This window comes from Hemiscyllium ocellatum, chromosome 20 (assembly GCF_020745735.1).
Source record: "Hemiscyllium ocellatum isolate sHemOce1 chromosome 20, sHemOce1.pat.X.cur, whole genome shotgun sequence".
In the NCBI taxonomy this organism is placed as follows: Eukaryota; Metazoa; Chordata; class Chondrichthyes; order Orectolobiformes; family Hemiscylliidae; genus Hemiscyllium; species Hemiscyllium ocellatum.
The window spans coordinates 37,797,168-37,817,447 of NC_083420.1; the positions used below are offsets into that span (position 1 = coordinate 37,797,168).

Consider the following 20,280-nt stretch of genomic DNA (forward strand, 5'->3'; position numbering starts at 1 on the left):
GACAGATTCAAAATGATTTTCATTTATACATAGATAGAGACTCAGTGAGCACTGTATTTAAAAGTGTTTTGCAAAAGAAGCAAATGCTAGATGACAAAAAAAACTTTCACAGCAGGTAATCAGGGTACGTATTGCACTGTCTGGAAGGTTGGTGGGGGCAGATCCAAGTGAGGCATTCAAGAGGAACTTGGATGATTATTTAAATTGAAACAACATGCAATGTTTCAGAGAAAAGGGAAAACATTGGAACAAAGTTGAAATGCTCAGAGTTGACGCAGACACAATGGGTAGAATGCCCACAGCTTGCACCATTGCACTTCTGAAATTGTCCTGGTGACAGTTTTGAGGAGTGCTGCGCAGGATGGTTAGGGATCTGGGTAACAACAATTTCATGCATTTACATGGAAAGCAAGATGGGCTGGTATTTTTGCAGTGCACGTGGGTCAAGTACTGGATTTTTGATGAGAGGGATGTTGACAACTGTTTTCAAAAGAAGGGAAACCGCTCCTGGACAGAGCGTTATCCTGAAAAAGGCTACTGAGAGGATGGTGTGAGATAATGCAGCACAACTACAGTTATTAGTAACATTATTTTCACAACTTAAGTAGAGTCAACGCTGTCGAGGTTTCAAATGGAAATTAATAAAAATGTCAGAAGAATTAGCTTACTTGGTATCCAGTCCAAATTTCTTTAATCTTTCCGTTAATGCGGGCAGGTCACGGAGATCTTGCCCAGTAATAGCATAACGATCAGAGTCCATGTTAGAGCCATCTGACAAACGTGCAAAAAGTATTTAAGTTTAAACTGCATTGGTTAAGGAAAGCTACAATTTAAAAGAAAACTAAAATGCATGTTTTGAATTATGAAAAGGGTTGGGAGTTGACTCCTTTTAAGTAACTTTATTGTAATCCTGAAAATTAGGTGCTGAAAGGTGGACTGGGGACAATCTTTGGGCACTTTGGAAGCATGTATTACAGTGACACACATTATGTACATGCACCTTCCACCCCAAGAACTACTGCTGTTTTTTGTTGAGTTTATACTTTTTCTGACATAACAAAGATAGTTAAGTGCCCCTCTTGCAAGAGAGATTTCTCACCCATCATAACTGAAACTTGATACATCAAATCTAAATCTCATTTTCAGGATCAATTATATACTTCAGCAATGATGACCCACCCTACACCTTTTGAGGATTTACAATAATTCTCTCGAGACTCTCAGTACTTGAGATGCACAATTTGTTAACCCAGCTGGGCTAAAGAAAAAATTATGCCTACAGATCAAAGAAAAGAACGATCTATTTCAAATCATCATTATTGTATTCTATTAAATGTAGGAGGAAATAAAGGATACAGTAAAAGGTTTCTTTCTCACCTATCAGCAGGCTACTGCTTGAATTTGTTTCTATGATTGGCTTTGACAATGGAGGCTTTGTTCTGAAGCAAAGAGCAAATAGTTACATATCGTTTGTGAGCAATCTTGTGATGCTTCTCAACTGATTTAAAGTTAAAAAGAGGAATTTCAATCACTCATACATAAACATTAGAAAGTCCAACTTAATAAAATTTACCCAATTCACATAAATATCTTTGAACAAAGCTAAACAAATCCTTACTTAAAATATCAAAGCAGATACTCAAACTAGTCCTCTGGAGAGAAAGACGGTCAATTCCTATCACTCCGAAATGTGGATTTCGCTGCACTTTGGGTGCTGTCTGAACTGCTGTGCTCTTCCAGCACCACTGATCCAGAATCTGGTTTCCAGCATCTGCAGTCATTGTTTTTACCTGGTCAATTCCTATCAGACCACCTGGGGCATTTTAATTCAATTAATTAATAAATAAATCTAAAACTTTTCAATAAGTCTCAGAAATTATAGTTAAACAACCATTTCTTCATAAAAGAAACACTGCAGACATTAATATACTTCAGGGACAAACATCTACTGTCCTTACCCCAGAGCTGGCCTATGCTCAGGAGGTGGACTCAGATCCAGCAAGCTACTCAATTGCATCAAAATGCAACAGAAAAGTCAAATAGGAATAAAACTGTATAGACCACCCGCGTACTAATTTTAGTTTTCTAGAAATAACAGAAGTACACTCCACGCAGTCAACCTTAAATTCTTTCTTGTTAACATCTTGGGTCGTGACCAACACTGGGAAAACTGTGTTACAGATAAGCAAACAGCAACCTAACAATCATACTCGTCAAATTCCACCATCTGAACAGAAAAGATCGATAGTGTTATGGAAGAAATGGGGAGAAGTGGGACAGGCTGAGATGTTCCACCGCATACAATTAGGACTAAAGGTTACAAGGGCACAGGATGTGTTTTAAATGGAGGCTTCAATGTCAGGAGTGATCCAGTAGCACAGCCAGAAGAATCCCAAAGGCCATTTTTAACGGACTGGGCCTTAGGCAGGTGGTGAGAAAACCAGAGGTGAACAAAAACAAGAAGTTTGATCTTGTCCTCATCAGTCCACCTGTCACAGCTGTATTTGTCCACAGCAGTATGGTAGGACTGATCACCTCACAGAGCTTGAGAAGACAAAGCTCTAAGTTCACAGAGAAGAGGTCCATCTACTGTGCTAAATAGAAGAGATTAAGATTATATCGAGCATCTGGATATCAAAACTTGACATTTTCAAAAAGCTCTTTGGGTCATTAGCAACATAATTAGATGCAACCACAATTCCTAACCATGGCTGATCTTATCTGTCATACTACCCATTATCATTAAGTTAGGGACCAGCGGAGTTCAACGATTAGTACACACTAGCAGAAGTACCAGGCAAACCCAATAAAGACTAACCTATAAAGTTATCAGGCTTGGTGTTACCATAGACCAGAAACTTAACTGAAATGGTCAGATAAATACTGGAGCTACAAATGCAGGAATCACATTTTGGAAAGCCTGTGCCAAGTAACTCAACTACAGCTACAAGGTAGAAATTCGGATTGTTCGGATTACCTCAATTGCCTGTGTAAGTGCAACTTTACGCCTTAAGAAGCCCAGGATAAAATAATCTGCTTGATCAGCAGGCCACTGCCATTTTAATCTCCACTTCTGTTCTGGACTACACCAAACCCATAAAAATAGATTAAGAAGATGGTCTAGAACCTAACATTTTCTTATTTTAAGAAGGTAAGACATTGCGATCCAGATGAGCAATTTGATTGGTCAAACTACTTTTAGCAAAAAACACAATTTTTACTCTACCGTTTAAATACAGACAAAATACAAATAAAACAAAATTGGCTTAATTGTAACTCTATCAAATCCTTAAAGTAATATATATTAACTACTACTAATTAACCTCTCCAATATAGTAGCATCTCATACACACCCTTGGCAAAGGCAAATTCAGTGAAATTGATTGTCTCACATGCAATTCTAGCAGCAGAAAAAGAATCTCAGCTTTTAGCTGTAACAGAGAGAGAATAAGAGCTTCCACATCCAGCTTCCAGACCCCAGCAACTGCAGAAAGCTACAAATCCTGATTCTGTGGGAGCTTGACTCCACCCCTTCAGGCTGCTTCTATTTTTCCAACTTTAAAAAGGAACTCAAGGCCTCACAAGCTGTTTACTTTATTGGCTTTGAGCAGACTGCTTTTCACTTTCTACATCAATCATTCTTCATAAAAAACAACAGGACAAAATACACCTCGGAAAGCCATAGTTTTGACTTTCCATCGCTGGTGCACAGAGACAGTAGTGTGTACCAAGTTGCACTGCAGCATCTTGCACCTTCAATACAACTTTCCAAAACTGCTGGGAGGACAAAGCATGGGAATACCAGCACTTGCAAGTCCCACTCCAAGTCTGGCATAATATTGCCTCGACTTCACTATCTCTGGATCAAATACTGGAATTCCCTCCCAAAAAATACTGTGGATGTAGCTCATTGGGAAGTTAAAGAAAGCGCAAGTGAAAATTGTCAAAGTCCCAGAGGACTGCAGGATGCCCTCTTTTTGGAGAGAGACAGCTGGTGGTGAGTTTAACCTGTTGCAGGCCAGGGGCAAGATTGGGAAAGCAGGGCCTTCATGGTAACCTCAGCTGGAACAGGAATTGAACTTGTGCTGTTGACATAACAAAGTGGCAGATAACTACAGCCTCAAAAGCAATTAAAGATAGCTGATAATTGCTGGCCAAGCTCACATCCTATGAACAAACAAATAGTTGAAATGCCTTGCCTAAACTATACTGCAAACTCATCAATATTGCTAAATTAAATTAATTTCCATTTCATCAGTAACTATCATTATTCCCATGACTTCTATATAATTAAAAAGTTGCAGTAATTTTCAGTCTACCAATTATACTTTCCATAACATTTTGTCAATATTTAGAACAAAGCCTTTGATGGGAAATTGAGATAGAGTTTTATTTTTAAAGTGGAAGACACCAGCAGCATTCCAGAACCTCAAGAGGGTCAGAGGGCAGAGGTGAGTGTAGTGGCCAACACAAAGGTGGTGGTACTGGAGAAGCTGAAAGATCTGAAGATGGAGAGGTCACCAGGACTGGTGAGAGTACACCCCAGAGTTCTAAAGGAGACACCGGAGGAGATTGTACAGGCATTGACGGTCATCTTGCAGGAATCACTGATTCATAATTCCTGGAAAGTGGAGTCTCAGGTAGGTAGGATAGGGAAGATGGCATGCTTTCCTTTCTTGGTAAGAACACTGAGTATACGACTTGGGAGGTCATGATGCAGCTGTACATGACAGTAGTTAGGCCACTTTTGGAATATTGTGTGCAATTCTGGTCGCATTCCTATAGAAAGGATGTTGTGAAATCTGAAAGGGTTCAGAAAAGATTTACACGAATGTTACCAGAGTTGGAGGGTTTGACCTATAGGGAGAGGCTAAATAGGCTGGGGCTGTTTTCCCTGGAGCGTCGGAGGCTGAGGGGTGACCTTATAGAGGTTTATAAAGTCATGAGGGGATATGGATAGGGTAAATAGACAAGGTATTTTCCCTGGGTTATGGGTTGTCAGAAAGACTTAAAAGGGACCTAAAGGGCACCTTTTTCATGCAGAGTGGTGCATCTATGGAATGAGCTGCCAGGGGAAGTGAAGGAGGCTGGTACAATTACAACATTTAAAAGGCATCTGGATGATATATGAACAGGAAGGGTTTACAGGGATTAGGGCCAGGTGCTGGCAAATGGGACCAGGTTAATTTAGCATATCTGGTCAGCATGGATGAGTTGCACTGAAGGGTCTGTTTCCACGCTGTACATCTCTATGACTGGAAAATGGTTAATGTAATAGCCCTGTTTAAGAAAGGAAGGAGGCAGAAGATAGGAAACTATAGGGTGGTTAGCCTGACCTTCGTCATTCGTAAGATTTTAAAGTTCATTAATAAGGATGGAGACTGTGGAGTACTTGAAAGTGCATGGTAACACAGGACTGCATCAGCACGGCTTGTTCAAGGGGAAGTTATGCCTAACAAATCTGTTAGAATTCTTTGAGGGGGTAACAAGCAATTTAGACAAAGGAGAGCCAGTGGACATGATCCATTTGGGTTACCAGAAGGCTTTTGACAATGTAATGCATAGGAGGCTGTTAAAAAGGTAAGAACTCATGGTGTTAAGGCAACATACTGGCATGAATACAGGATTGGTTGACTGGCAGAAGGTGGGGATAAAGGGGTCTTTTTCAGAATGGCAGTTGGTAACTAACAGGGGTCAGTGTTGGGATCACACCTATTCATGTTATACATTAACAATCTGGACAAAGAACCAGGGGGCATTATTGCTAAGTTTGTTGATGACATAAACATAGGTAAAGGGATGGGTAGTGTTTGGGAAGCAGGGAAACTATAGGAGGATTAATAAAGGCTAGGAGAATGGGCAAAGAAGTGGTTAATCAAATATAATATGGGAAAGTGTGAGTTGACACACTTTGATAGTAAGAACAGGGTTGCCAACTATTTTCTAAACAGGGAAATGTTTCAGAAATCTGAAGTACAAAGGCTCTTGGGTGTCCTAGTTCAGGATTGTCTGAAGGTTAACATACAGGTTCAGTTGGCAGTTAGGAAGGCACATGCAATGTTAGCATTCATTTCAAAGGACTAGAATACAAGAGCAGAGATGTTAAGCTGAAGCTGTATAAGACTCTAGTCAGACTGTATTTGGAATATTATGAGCAGTTTTGGGCCCAGTGCCTAAGGATGGATGTGCAGTTTAAGTGGGGATCCAGAAAAGGTTCACACAAATGATCCCAAAGATTAAAGGTAACAGGTAGAAAGCAGGATTAGGCTATTGAATTAGATGATCAGCTATGGTTGTGATGAATGGTGGAGCAGCCTCGATGAGCCAAATGGCCTCCTCTTGTTCCTATCTTCCATGTTTCTATGAAGGGCCTGTCATATGACAAGTGGTTGAGGACTCTGGGTCTATCCTCAACAGAGCTTAGAAGGATGGGGTTGGGGCTCTGATCAAAATTTACAGAATACTGGATATGGTGGATGTGGAGAAGATATACCCCTGGTGGGGAGAGGCTAGGACCCCATGGGCACAGCCTCAGAGTAAAGGGACGAAGCTTTAGAATGGAGGAGGAGGAATTTCCTCAGCCAGAAGGTGCTGTATCTGTGGAACTCAATGCCACAGAGGGCTGTGGAGACCATGTATTTAATAAGGTTCTTGATTGCTGAGGAAACCAAGGTTATGGTAAGGCAGCAGGAGAAAGGGGTGATCAAATGGCAGAGCAGAACTGATGGGCTTAATGGCCTGTTTCTGCTTTTAGATTTTATGATTTCTTGTGGATTTCTATAACTATTTAATCATTTAATTTTGGCAGCAAACTCATCAAATCACAGACAACTCTTTATGAAAAGTGACTTATTTCCTTTGAACTAAAATAATTAATTTCCAAAATATGGTTTGACAAAAATACATGCTTATGCTTGAAAACAACTTACAATTATTCACTGAAGTGCCTTACATTCTTTAGTGGTTCCATTAATCTTCGCCTGTAAGTTTGGGTTTAGATTAGGCATGTTTGCACAGATAACAAAAATCAGCTTAAAGCTGAGAATGTGCAGCGTGAAGTTTTTTTTCCCCCCTGCATCAAAAGAACTTAACTAGCCAAATGATAAGTCTTCAAAGGGAAATGGCATGATCAATTGCTTAAATGTTGGAGATAAGTTCAGAAAGGTTAAAGAGTTGAGAGATGACCATGTGTTCAAAGGCCAAAGAGATTGAAATGAGGTGATAATTAGACAGGGTAGGGCCAGATCAAGATTGTGTTTAAAAGTTGGGGAAATGACAGGGGCTTTGAAAGGAACTTTTCTGATATTCCCAGATGTAACATTGAGTTGCTCAAATATTTTCCCACTATTGCTGTCAAATGTACTGGTGTGTTTTTCTCTAATTGATATTGCTCATTTTTTGAAAAAAAGGAAAACACTATCTGCAGAGCATCAGAAAATAGGCTTAATTCTTTATTCCTTTTTCTTTAATTATTCAGTGGTAGAAACATCTGGATAATGTCTAAAATCATCATTTTGCCCTTTATCTACATGGACTTTCAAAAATTCAAACGCCCAAAAAGTTATGCCTATTTTATGAAGGAACTGTAATAACCATAGATAATAGTGGTTCAACTGTACAGAAATAAATGATATGCATTGGTTCTAACATAATCCATGTTTCTCATACTAGCTGAAAGGTTGGCCATGCACTCTAAGAATATAAATCATTTTGTTCTTCCTCCAACCAGTTTGAGGCAGGCTGCTGCTAACTACAAGTTACAATTACGTGGATTTCAGATTTTCTCCATGACTAATAGGCAAAGGATTTGCATTACGTAGACTACCAGGCAAGATAGACATGGAGTCCCAAAATTCATATTTTATCACAACAGCAGCTGGTTTTATAAAGTGAGGAACCACCTGGATCCTCTCTACACAGTGCTATGATTGTTTAAAAATTTGGCTTTATTATACTTACTTTAATGAACAGCTGTTGCTATAGTCAAGTGCAGAAAGCATTCACCCCAGATACAAAGGTCTACCACACCAAGAGTACAACGGATGCAGGAAATTAAAGAACTACTGTGTTAGTCATGACATGTGAATACCAATCCAAAGAAGGCACGCCGACTGCAAAGCTACAGATAACATGGGACTGGATTCCAACAAGGTTCAGTGGCTATGCTTCTAGTGTGGCTACTGAAATGCAGCAATAATTCTTTGCAAGAATTTTATCAAATATTTCACCAACATCCTTTGGAACTCAATGATACAAATCAGCCCTGAGTATCATCCCTGGGTATCTATTCCATACACTGACCACACCCTCTCCCCTCTCTGTTCAATGTTATTGCTTTTCTGCTCCTTAGCAATAGTCATTGCCTGCTGGTCAATTCATTTCCATTTTGCTTACATGTGTTCTTATTTTGATTTGTTTAACTCGGTGGTTGTGATTAGACACAATGTATAGTGCTGCTCCTAAAATCTAACTAATCCCTGTTAAAATGTATCTGAATTGTAGTTAAATTGTACCCAATTGTAGTTCTTTCTCATTTAAGTATTTATTCACTGTAGCTGACATTTACATAAATTGACATTCACATCAATTTGAAAGAGATTGATGACATTCCATAAATTGGGTCATTAGATTAGATTAGATTACTTACAGTGTGGAAACAGGTCCTTCGCCCAACAAGTCCACACCGACCCGCCGAAGCGTATACCACCCAGACCCATAGTCCTACATTTACCCCTTCACCTAACACTACGGGCAATTTTAGCATGGCCAATTCACCGAACCTGCACATTTTTGGATTGTGGGAGGAAACCGGAGCGCCCGGAGGAAACTCACGCAGACACGGGGAGAATGTGCAAACTCCACACAGAGAGTCGCCTGAGGCGGGAATTGAACCCGGGTCTCTGGCGCTGTGAGGCAGCAGTGCTAACCATTGTGCCACTGGGGTCATCTGCTTATTGCATATCTGGTTATTAAAAACTTGTGCAAATTTGCTTTGTTTTGAACACACTAATCACTAATTTCTTTTCTAAATATTTTCTGTGAAAAAAAGACCAAAATCTTCAAGGGTGACAGAGGCTCTGACTGACCTTTCCTTGGAGTGTGGAAGCTATATCAACAGTTTGTCAACATGGCACCTTTGTTCAAAGAAGGAAAAAACAAACTAACGATAGACTAGTCAGTCTAACATTGACAATGGGTGAGACTTCTTGGGGTCACAATACAGAAAAAGAAATTCTCACCTACAAGTACATGGATTAATTAAGGACAACCAAAATGGATTTGTAAAAGGCAAGTTGATTCTTGATGAATTAAGTAGAGCTGTTTGAGGAAATTAGGTGAGTGTTGTGTACACAAGACAATTGATAGTATGTCACGAGGAAGCCTTTTTATGAAAGTTAAAGTACATAGCATTAAAGGGAGTGTAGTAATATTGGTATGAAGTTCATTAGAAAACATTAGTGATATTAACAGATTTTTTCAGACTGAAAAACTGTAAATGCTGATCTCATTTATATTTTAAATATCTTGTATCTGTGTCAATTTCCTGTTAGCATTTTATCTTATAAATTTCCACAATGAAAATGGCTTAATGTCATACTGTAAAGACATCCTCTCTCAGTGGAGATGTTGCAGTACTACCACTGTTGGAAGCATGCAAATATAACAAGCAAAAATTTCACAGGCAGATTCCATTTTAAGAGAGATATGGGAATTTATGGTAGAAATATAAAAGTAAGGGCAAACTTATTGATTTTTACATCTTTAAGTCAAGTTTTCATAATTCCTCACCCTGTAACCCTGGAAAGAGGAGAATCAGGTTGCACTAACTTCATGATATATCACTTTGAAAAATTATTCTGCAGTGCCAGTTCATCAGTCCAATCACACTTGAAGAAATTTGAAATTGATTAAATTGGAAAATTAATAACTTACTTGATCAAGTGTATTTTTCTCATGACAATCATTGGAAAGTCAACTTCAAAGTATTTTTTTGGAAGCAAGTTTTGATCCTGGAAAATAAATTACTGTGTAATGTCAGGTAAGCCAAAAATTAAGAGAACTTTTTGAATAGCTTCACTTCAAGACGTTGATGAAATCAGACAAACACCACATTTGATTCTGATTTTACACCCACCAGTTTTACCTTGTATTCAGGCTAATTTCAGTTTGAAACTCAATTTTAAATATGAAATAAGTGACACACTTACAGTATGAAAATTCTCCAGAAAAGGCTATGTTATCTACACTTCGTAGTCCCCTTTTTAAGAACATTTTCAATGTTAGCATATTTTTACACAATCATTTAGGACCACTTCAGATAGCCTAATGTGACCAAAGTAGAACATGCAATGTTGAGTGCATTCCCAAGAGCAGAACCCTAATACAAATTACCAATTCAAACTAAACTCTATAGCTGTTACATTAAAATTTAACCTTCATGGTTAATGATACAAAGATATGCTATAATGCCCAACTGAAGCCATTTTCAAGTTTAATTTTAAATTTACATGCATCAATTTAAAGTGAGTGCATCCATTATTTCCATATCAAACCACTCATGTGCTGCATGGTGGAGCTCTGCCAGCAGCAGACAGTGGCATAGTGGTAGCGTCACTGGACTAGTAATCCAGCAGCCTGGCAAGTGCTTGGAGGACACTGATTCAAATTCCACCATGAGAGCTGATGAAATTTTGATAAAAGCTAACCATTGCCAATTGAAAAACCCATCTGTTTTTTTTCATGTCGTGTAAGGATGGAAATCTGTCATCCCTAACTGTTCTGGCTGATATGTTGCGGATTTGGAGTGGACAGTCAACAACAATCTATTTTACTCTTAACTGAAATGGTCTAAAAAGCTGATCAGTTGAAGGGCAATTAGGGATAAACAACTAATTTCTCAAGAAATTAAGTGGTAAAGGGAATAGGCAAGAGCGAAATAACAGTAGAAGACAGATCATGAATAGCAGAACAGGCTCAAACACCACAAATGGTCTATTGCTGCTCTTATGTCTTATACTCCCTTAATTCACTATTTTATATCTTGGTAACCATCTTATATTGATCTCCTTCAAAAGTAGAAACATCTATGTTAGGTCACTCCCAAAGTCCCGATTTTCAAAGGTCAAGGAAAATGAGACCAGGACTATTTTTCATCTCATGATAAGGAGAACCTCTCGGTTCTGGTATGATCCTTAAATCCTTTTTGCACTCTCTCCAACATCTTTAAATCCATTTTTCATACGTTGACCAGAATGCACAACGTATTCTAAGCATAACCAACTAAGGTTAAATACTAGACTAGCATATCTCATTAGCTTTTCTAATCGTGTCATCTCCTTATTTTTCTTGAAGATTTATATGGCTATTACTAGTGCAGAAATTTGTCAATTTTATGCTTATTGTCCAACACATGATATTGTCCTTCACAGCGTTTAAAAAAAATCAAAGAATTGTGATTAAGATTCTCCTTTCTCCTTAATATCAATTTAGTAAACTTTTGAATTGAAATATACTAAGCATAAAGTACATTATGAGTTATTACTCATACAACTATGAAGAATCTTATTTATAATATCCAAGACGACAGGCGCAATGGTGCAGGAACAATTTAACATGAAGAGTCAATGATTCATCTTCATCATAGAAACAGCTCAATAATACTTGCCAGGCAGTAAATCTCAATGACTCAAAGCCCATAAAGTGAAAGGGTTTTCAATATATCTCAATAAAAAAATACAATTCTGTCTCCAAGCTCAGAGATGAACGTTCACATTTACCAATGTGATACTCAGCTGCAAGTTAACCATGGGTATTGTTATCTTGCAGTGACATACAATTTATATCATTGAATCATAGAGATGTACAGCACAGAAACAGAATCTTGGGTCCATTATATGTATTCTAACTTGTGAAAATTTACAGAATGCCTCAAAAATATTTTAATTTTATTTTTTTTTAACAATCACTATGAAGTGAGTTTTCCTTGTAGCACACTCTGCAGAAAGAGAACTAATGTTAACATTTTAGACTTGCGATCTTTCATCAGAACAGGTGAAAAATCTGATGTAAGGCGCTGCTTCTCTCTCCAGATGCTGCCACATGTGCTGAGCATTTCCAGCTTTAAAGCTAAGCTATCACCAGCTAGTCTTCTTTACAAGAACTGCAATAAGATTCATTTTAGACTTTAAACGATAAACTATCTGCCAATACTATAAAAATGCCAACTTTCCAGTGCAAAACCAGTATGTTCGTAAATTGACAAGATTCATCACCAAAGGTCCAACATATCCCAACATCCTCAAAAAGCAACTTTAGAAGGACTCAAAGATTTGGTCCAACGTTTACAAACAGGCTCAGTCAAATTTCCAGCATAAGAACTAGCTCCATGCAAGCTAGAAGTTAACATAATGAGGCTTTTTCTTGTGTATATGAACAGAAAATATAATTTCTTTCCAGGAAATGTTAATTTGAGCACTGCACCAAGTACAAATATTTTTTTTAGTGTGACGTGATTTTTTTTGTATCAAAGTACATGGATAAACAGTAGAAAACAAAGGATCCTATTCAAAAAGGTGTGCAGGAGCAGACAGACCTGAGTTTACACAAACACAAGTCATGCAAGGAAACAGAATAGACAAAGCTGTAATCAAGTATACAGTATTCTAGGCTTCATAAAAGGGACATGGTGTACAAGAGTAAGGAGGTTATGATAAACTTATGGTTAGATCTCAGCTGGAGTATTGTCGAGTGCTCTGGACCACACAAGCGGATGGATTGGAACACAATGGAGAGAATGCAGAAGAGGTTTAAAGAAAGGTTTCAGGGAGGACAATTGAGTAAGAGATGTACTGTATTATCTTATTATTGCACAGGAGTATAAGTCAATTTTACCTTAAGTCTCCAGAAAGTTGTGTCGAGGCCAGCACCAAGGTTTATAATCTGGCAATTGCAGCTAGTTTTCTTTATGAAGGCATCCAGCAATATATTCACAGCCTTGACACGGGCATAATAACCTATCAGCAAAACAACACCATTAATTGCCTGTATGCTCATCAGCTGATAAAGGGGAAAATTGGGAACTGGGAGAGTCAGCATTGGTAAAGAGCATGACACTCTGTGGTCAAACAGCTAGTGATACTCACTACATAGGCGTTCACATAAAGGCAAGCCAGGAGTGAAATAGCAGAAATCTATCATGCAATCATAGAATCAATCACAGTGTAGAAGGAGCGCTACCAAGATTTGGGGAGGAGGGGTAGAAATTAATGCAAACAAAATATTCAAAAGAAAATGAAATTTAGGTGTACTATAATACAGTGCATGAAGTATGTTTTTGTTTTCCAATGCATTAGTTATAAATATAGTATGTAGTAAGTCGAAAAAGCATTAAATGTGGATTCCTCACATCTAGCGTTCTTAATCTCAAACGTCCTGAAGGAACCTTTCAGCATGGAAAGGAGGTACAATTCCTTAAGAAGTAAAAGGAAAAAATGAGGGACTGAGCTTCTCATCACAGATGTCAAGATTATCCCATCCCCTCAATGTAGGAGGAATAGCTGTAGTAGTAGAAATAAAGAAAATGTTCTAAAAAAAAAGGCTTCAGTAAAACCTCAAAATACACCTTAAATAAGTCAGCACCTTTATCCACTGAGTAGCTAAGCTACAAATCATCCAAGTGCACGGATTGGTCCTGTGCGGCTACTGTAGGAAGGGCGGTTGGCCTGTACGCACCATAGCTGTACTCCTGCAGGGTGCCATGACCCTCAAGGACAGCCCAGCCCAGCCCCAGATACTACCTTTGCTTCCTTACCAGAGATGTTGAAGCCAAAACAAAAACAACCTGGGTTCTTCACTCCTCAAAACAGTAATAATCACAGAATAATCTGTAGTGCTGTTCACAGTTAAATAGACAAATATTTGTTATCTGGGGCCTGACATTAAAAAAAAACAGCCTCTGAGATAGTGAAAACCTTTCCTTTCCCCACGGAGGTGACTGCAAGAGGTCAGTATCTACAGTCCTTTAAATGAGAGTGGGAAATTTTGGAAGAAGTAAGATGAGATATAGAAAGGGAAGAGGAGGAAAACTGCTACAAAGGTACAGCACTTACCTCTGTTGATTTCCGGAGCTTTCCTTTCACTTGGCTGCTTTATAAAATACTGTATGTAAGGGTCCTTCCAATAGTTCATACTCACTGCAAACCTGCCAAACAGAAGAGCGAATCAATGAAAAACAAAGTTAAACTGATAGGAATTTGGCCTGTCCTGTTGCTTCTGCTATTGCAGCATTAACAGAACAATTAAGCAAACTGCTTTAGGTTCCATGGTAATCAGGAAAACTGCACTTTTACAAAAATAAAGTCTTTCTTTAAATTAAAAACAACTGTCTCAGATTTGCAGTCAGATGTGATCTCCGGTGTTAAATAGGAATCCAGAAATGGTCAGGCTTCCTCCACAACCTCACTCCAAGGGATCGCTATGTTAGAGAGTTCAAAACAGATATCTATTTGCACTTCCTTACATTGTGAAATGTTCAGCCACAATGAAGTTTCACACAACAATTCAAGAATGACATCTGAAGTTTATAACCATCTCACATTGAGGTACCACATGTCAGCCTCCTCCCAGAGTTTCCAGATGCTGGTCTTCAGCCAACCTGATTTACTCCACGTGAAACAAGAAAAGCTGAGCACACTGGACTCAGCAAAGGTTATGGGCTTTGTCAACATCCCAGTTATAGAGCTGAAAATATGCGCCTCAGAACTAGCTACACCCCTAGCTAAGTTGTTCTACCAGAACTACAATACTGGCATCTGACAATGTGGAAAACTTGAGGAGGTGTCCAATCCTCAACAAGTATGACAAAATGCAAACTGGTCAATTATAGCCCATCAGGCTATTGTAATTTGCCAAAGTAATGGAATTTGTCAACAACAGTGCTTTCATGTGGCATTTACCCATCAAAAGCTGGTCATTGATGGTCAGTTTGGGTTCCATCAGGACTTCACTGACTTCACAGCCCTAGTCTAGATGTAAACCAAACAGATGAATTCTCGCGGTGAGGAAAGGAAGAGTGCTCTTAATACGTCAGTAATATTTGACCAACTGTGGCATCACAGAGTCTTAATAAATCAGATATCAATGGGAATTATGGGAAGACTCACTTCTGGTTGAATTCATGTCAAATACTCAACGTTCACAGTGGTTCAGCCACGGGGCAGTGGGGTTGGTTGCTGCAGTTTTCCCAGAGATGTTCTCTGAAGCACTCTGCGAGTAGGATTCTGTCTCCCCAATGTAAAAGAGACTGCATCGGGAGCAACGGATACAGTAACTGATGTGTGGACGTGCAGGTGAAATTTTGATGGATGTGGAAGGCTTCTTTGGGGCCTTGAACGGAGGTGAGGGGGGAGGTGTGGGCAATGACAGGCTTGAATTCTGTGACAAGTAACTCAATCCTAACTCTCCACCTTCTAATAAAACAGAAATCAGGGTTGTTATAGAAAACCTCATTTGTTCAGACAAATGCTGCTCCAACAATACTCAAACATCATCACCCATCCAGAACAAGGAAACCATTGGCACACGATCCATCCTTTTGAATAGTCACATTTCACTATCAGCAAACAGCATCACCTACAAGACACACTCTAACAAATCGCTAAGTCTCCTCCAACTGCATCTTCCAAACAGGAGACCATTGTGGAAAACAAGAGCAACAGCCACATAAGATTACCACTAACTGCCAGATCTCCTTATAATCACAAAGCAACTTGGAATTCTGTCACCATTCTATCATAGAGTCATGGACATGTACAGCATGGAAACAGACCCTTCAGTCCAAATCATTCATGCTGACCAGATATCCCAATCCAATCTACTCCCACCTGCCAGCACCTGGCCATACATCCCTCCAAACCCTTCCTATTCATATACCATTCACATGTTGCATTGTATCAGTCTCCACCATTTCCTCCGGCAGCTCATTCCATACTTGTACGATCCTCTGTGTGAAAACGTTGCCCCTTAGGTCTCTTTTATATCTTTCCCCTCTCACTCTAAACCTATGCCCTTTAGTTCTGAACTCCCTCCCCCAGGGAAAAGACCTTGTCTATTTATCCTATCCATGCTCTTCATGATTTTATAAGCCTCCGCCGCTGCAGGGAAAACAGCCCCAGCCTATTCAACCTCCCCCTATAGCTCAAATCCTCCAACCCTGGCAACATCCTTGTAAATCTTTTCTGAACCCTTTCAAGTTTCATAACATCCTTCCGATAGGAAGGAGACCAGAATTGCACACAATATTCCAACCAGTGTCTTGTACAGCTACAACATGACCTCCCAACTCCTGTACTCAATAATCTGACCAATAAAGGAAAACATACCAAATGCCTTCTTCACTATCCAATCTACCTGCAACTCCACTTTCAAGGAACTACGAAAGTGCACTCCAAGATCGCTCTGTTCAGCAACTCTCTCCAGAACCTTACCACTAAGTGTTTAAGTCCTGCTAAGATTTGCTTTCCCAAAATGCACAACCTTGCATTTATCTAAATTAAATTCCATCTGCCACTCCTCAGTCCATTGGCCCATCTGATCAAGGTCCCACTGTAATCTGATGTAACCTTCTTTGCTGTCCACTACACCTCAAGTTTGGTGTCATCTGTAAACTTACTAACTGTACCTCTTATGCTCATTTATATAAATGATGAAAAGTAGTGGACCCAACACCGATCCTTGTGGCACTCCACTGGTCACAGGCCTCCAGTCTGAAAAACAACACTCCACCACCACCCTCAGTATTCTATCTTTCAGCCATTTCTGTATCCAAATGGCTAGTTCTCCCTATATTCCATAAGATCTAACCTTGCCAACCAGTCTCCCATGGGGAACCTTGTTGAATGCCTTACTGAAGTCCATATAGATCACATCTACCGCTCTGCCTTCATCAATCCTCTACCTTACTTCTTAAAAAAACATCAAGCTTGTGAGACATGATTTGCCACACACAAAGCCATGTTGACTATCCCTAATCAGTCCTTGCCTTTCCAAATACATGTACATCCTGTCCCTCAGGATTCCCTTTGACAACTTGCCCACGACCAACATCAGGCTCACCAGTCTATAGTTCTCTGGCTTGTCCATACCACCCTTCTTAAACAGTGGCACCACGTTAACCAACCTCCAGTCTTCTGGCACTTCACCTGTGACGATCAATGATATAGATATCTCAGCAAGAGGACCAGCAATCACTTCTCTAGCTTCCTAAAGAGTTCTAGGGTACACCTTATCAGGTCCTGGGGATTTATCCACTTAGGTGTTTCAAGACACCCAGCACTTCCTCCTGTGTAATATGGACATTTTTCAAAATATCACCATGTACTTCCCTACATTCTATATCTTGCATATCTTCCATGTCCTTTTCCATAGTAAACATTGATGCAAAATACTCATTTAATACCTCCCCCATCTCCTACAGCCCCAGACAAAGGACATCTTGCTGATCTTTGAGAGGGTCTATTCTCTCCTCAGTTACCTTTATGTCCTTAATGTATTTTTAAAACCCTTTGGATTCTCCTTAACTCTATTTGCCAAAACTATCTCATGTCCCATTTTTGCCCTCCTGATTTCCCTCTTAAGTATACTGGAGTTTGCACGTTCTCCCCGTGTCTGCGTGGGTTTCCTCCGGGTGCTCCGGTTTCCTCCCACAGTCCAAGATGTGCAGGTCAGGTGAATTGGCCATGCTAAATTGCCCGTAGTGTTAGGTAAGGGGTAAATGTAGGGGTATGGGTGGGTTGCGCTTCGGCGAGTCGGTGTGGACTTGTTGGGCCGAAGGGCCTGTTTCCACACTGTAAGTCTAATCTAATCTATACTCCTACTGCCTTTATACTCTAAGAATTCACTTGATCTAACCTTACATATGCTTCCTTCTTTTTCTTAACCAAACCCTCAATTTCTTTAGTCATCCAGCATTCCCCATACCTATCAGCCTTTCCTTTCACCCTGCCAGGAATATATTGTCTCTGGACTCTCGTTATCTCATTTCCAAAGGCTTCCCATTTTCCAGCTATCCCTTTACCTGCAAATATCTGCCCCCAGTCAGCTTTTGAAAGTTATTGCCAATACCATCAAAAATGACCATCCTACAATTTAGAACTTCAACTTTTAGATCTGGTCTGCCCTTTTCCATCACTATTTTAAAACTAATAGAACTATTGTCGCTGGCCCCAAAGTGTTCCCGCACTGTCTCCTCAGTCACCTGCCTTGCCTTATTTCCCAAGAGAAGGTCAAGATTTGCACCTTTTCTCATAGGTACATCCACATACTTAATCAGAAAATTTTTTTGCTTAAATTCTTCTCCATCTAAACCCTTAACACTCCGGCAGTCCCAGTCTATGTCTGGAAAGTTAAAATCCCATACCATAACCACCCTATTATTCTTGCAGATAATTGAGATCTCCTTACAAATCTGTTTCTCAATTTCCCACTGACTACTGGGGGGCCTAGAATACAATCCCAGTCAGGTGATCATCCCTTTCTTATTTCTCAGTTCCACCCAAATAACTTCCCCGGATTTATTTCCAGGAAATATCCTCCCTCAGTCCAGCTGTAATGCTATCCCTTATCAAAAACGCCACTCCGCCTCCTCTCTTGCCTCCCATTCTATCCTTCATGTAGCATTTGTATCCTGGAACATTGAGCTGCCAGTCCTGTCCATCTCTGAGCCATGTTTGTGTAATTGCTATGATATCCCAGTCCCACGTTCCTAATATCAATTGGTCAAAATCCTGGAATGTCCTAACAAACAGCACTGTTAGATAAGCCACAAGTCGTTGCAACAAGGACTGCAGTAGTTAAAGGCAATAACTCAAAACTAACCACATACAAGGTAAATATAACAAATGCTGGATTTACCAGCAATGACGTCACACCCCAGTAACGTATTAAATAAAGTTCACCATGAACAGAATATAACCACATCCTGCACATGCGTCACATAATAGATTTTCACACGCTGTGGTTTGCAGATATATCCTGTACCAATACTTTGGTAGTTCAGCAATTCCTACCTTTTACAAACTGTTGCATCATCACATGTGGAGCGGACCGCTTCATCTGCTGTGTCATCACAGCCAGTGAAAGAATGATTGGTAGCCATCAGAATCTCACACTGCAAGGGTAGCAAATATTGCACCAGCGTGAATTGAGGAGATAACGCCTATCTTGCACACGTTCAAACCTCTTTAACAACAGTCTCAGCTAATTGTTTAAACTATATTCTGATTATCATTCTTTAAAAAGGTATATATTTGCCTGTTACTCTTAGACTTAAAAATATAAAGGTTGCATTTTCCTACAATGATCAAAAAGCCATTTCCTCTTTCAAATTAAGTGTCATTTAAGAATCGTTTTCCATTGTTTCAAACAAAATACAAAGAAGTTGTGAAATTAGTTATACTAAAAATGTAATTGCTTGTGTTAGACAGATTATGAGATACTAGATTAGATTAATAAAATGTGTAGTGTTAGACGCTAATAGAATATAACACAATGTGATGCGAGGAGCTTAAAATTCAATTAGAATATGTGCCTGAGACTACTCGATAATCCTCAGTGAAGTGCATTGAAGTCTGTCGGGTTTTACTGTGAGTGAGGAACCCTGAAGGTTGTTACCATCTGCCAATGTCTACATTCCTTCCCTGGGACTTTTGCAGATAGCAACATGAGAAAGTAACACCTACACTTCCTGCCTACGTAACGCGGCTACAGCGACTTTGCAACAACACACTTCCCGATTGGCTCGCGCGGCAAATGACGGCTCTACCTCATTGGTCGGTCTGGTTTCGGCCGCGCTGATTGGTGTAGCGTTTGTTCAAAGTGGGCAATACTTCCGGGTTTTAATGGGGCGACGTTTAATAAAGTAAATAGTGGAATCAGTGGTTTGAGTGGATGCACGTTTAGAATGCCATTGAAAATTGTAGCTGTTATGCATTCGGTGGTATCAGACATTTGTCTGCGCCAGTACACTTCAAAAATAGAACGCTAAGTTTTTAAAGGTTTAATGGAAATGCAAGTCTTTTATTCGTTTCCTTGACTTCAATCAATATAATTTTCCCCACATTCACAATCTTCTGGGTCTCCTCTACATTCCTGTAGGTTATGTGGTGATCTCATCGGAGTGGAGTGGAGTGAACTTAATGGGCCGAGTGGCCTTACTTCCACTCCTTTGTCTTACGCTCATTAAAATATACAAGATTCTGAAGCGGTTGTAAAGTAGACACAGAT

At 39.6% G+C, this 20,280-nt stretch overlaps 1 protein-coding gene across 1 annotated transcript in view; it reads right to left on the reverse strand.

Annotated features, from left to right (window-relative positions):
• lcmt1 (leucine carboxyl methyltransferase 1) overlaps positions 1-19,739 on the reverse strand; it is a 43,180-nt gene extending 23,441 nt beyond the window's left edge. Inside the window, exons 1-7 of the mRNA XM_060840279.1 lie at positions 19,669-19,739; positions 19,065-19,165; positions 14,109-14,200; positions 12,892-13,013; positions 9,934-10,010; positions 1,378-1,439; positions 669-771 (exon numbers count right to left, since the gene is read on the reverse strand). Of these exons, the coding sequence (XP_060696262.1) occupies positions 669-771; positions 1,378-1,439; positions 9,934-10,010; positions 12,892-13,013; positions 14,109-14,200; positions 19,065-19,165; positions 19,669-19,719 (608 nt within the window). The 5' untranslated portion in view covers positions 19,720-19,739. The remainder of the gene's footprint in view (positions 1-668; positions 772-1,377; positions 1,440-9,933; positions 10,011-12,891; positions 13,014-14,108; positions 14,201-19,064; positions 19,166-19,668) is intronic.
• Positions 19,740-20,280: the final 541 nt, after the last annotated feature.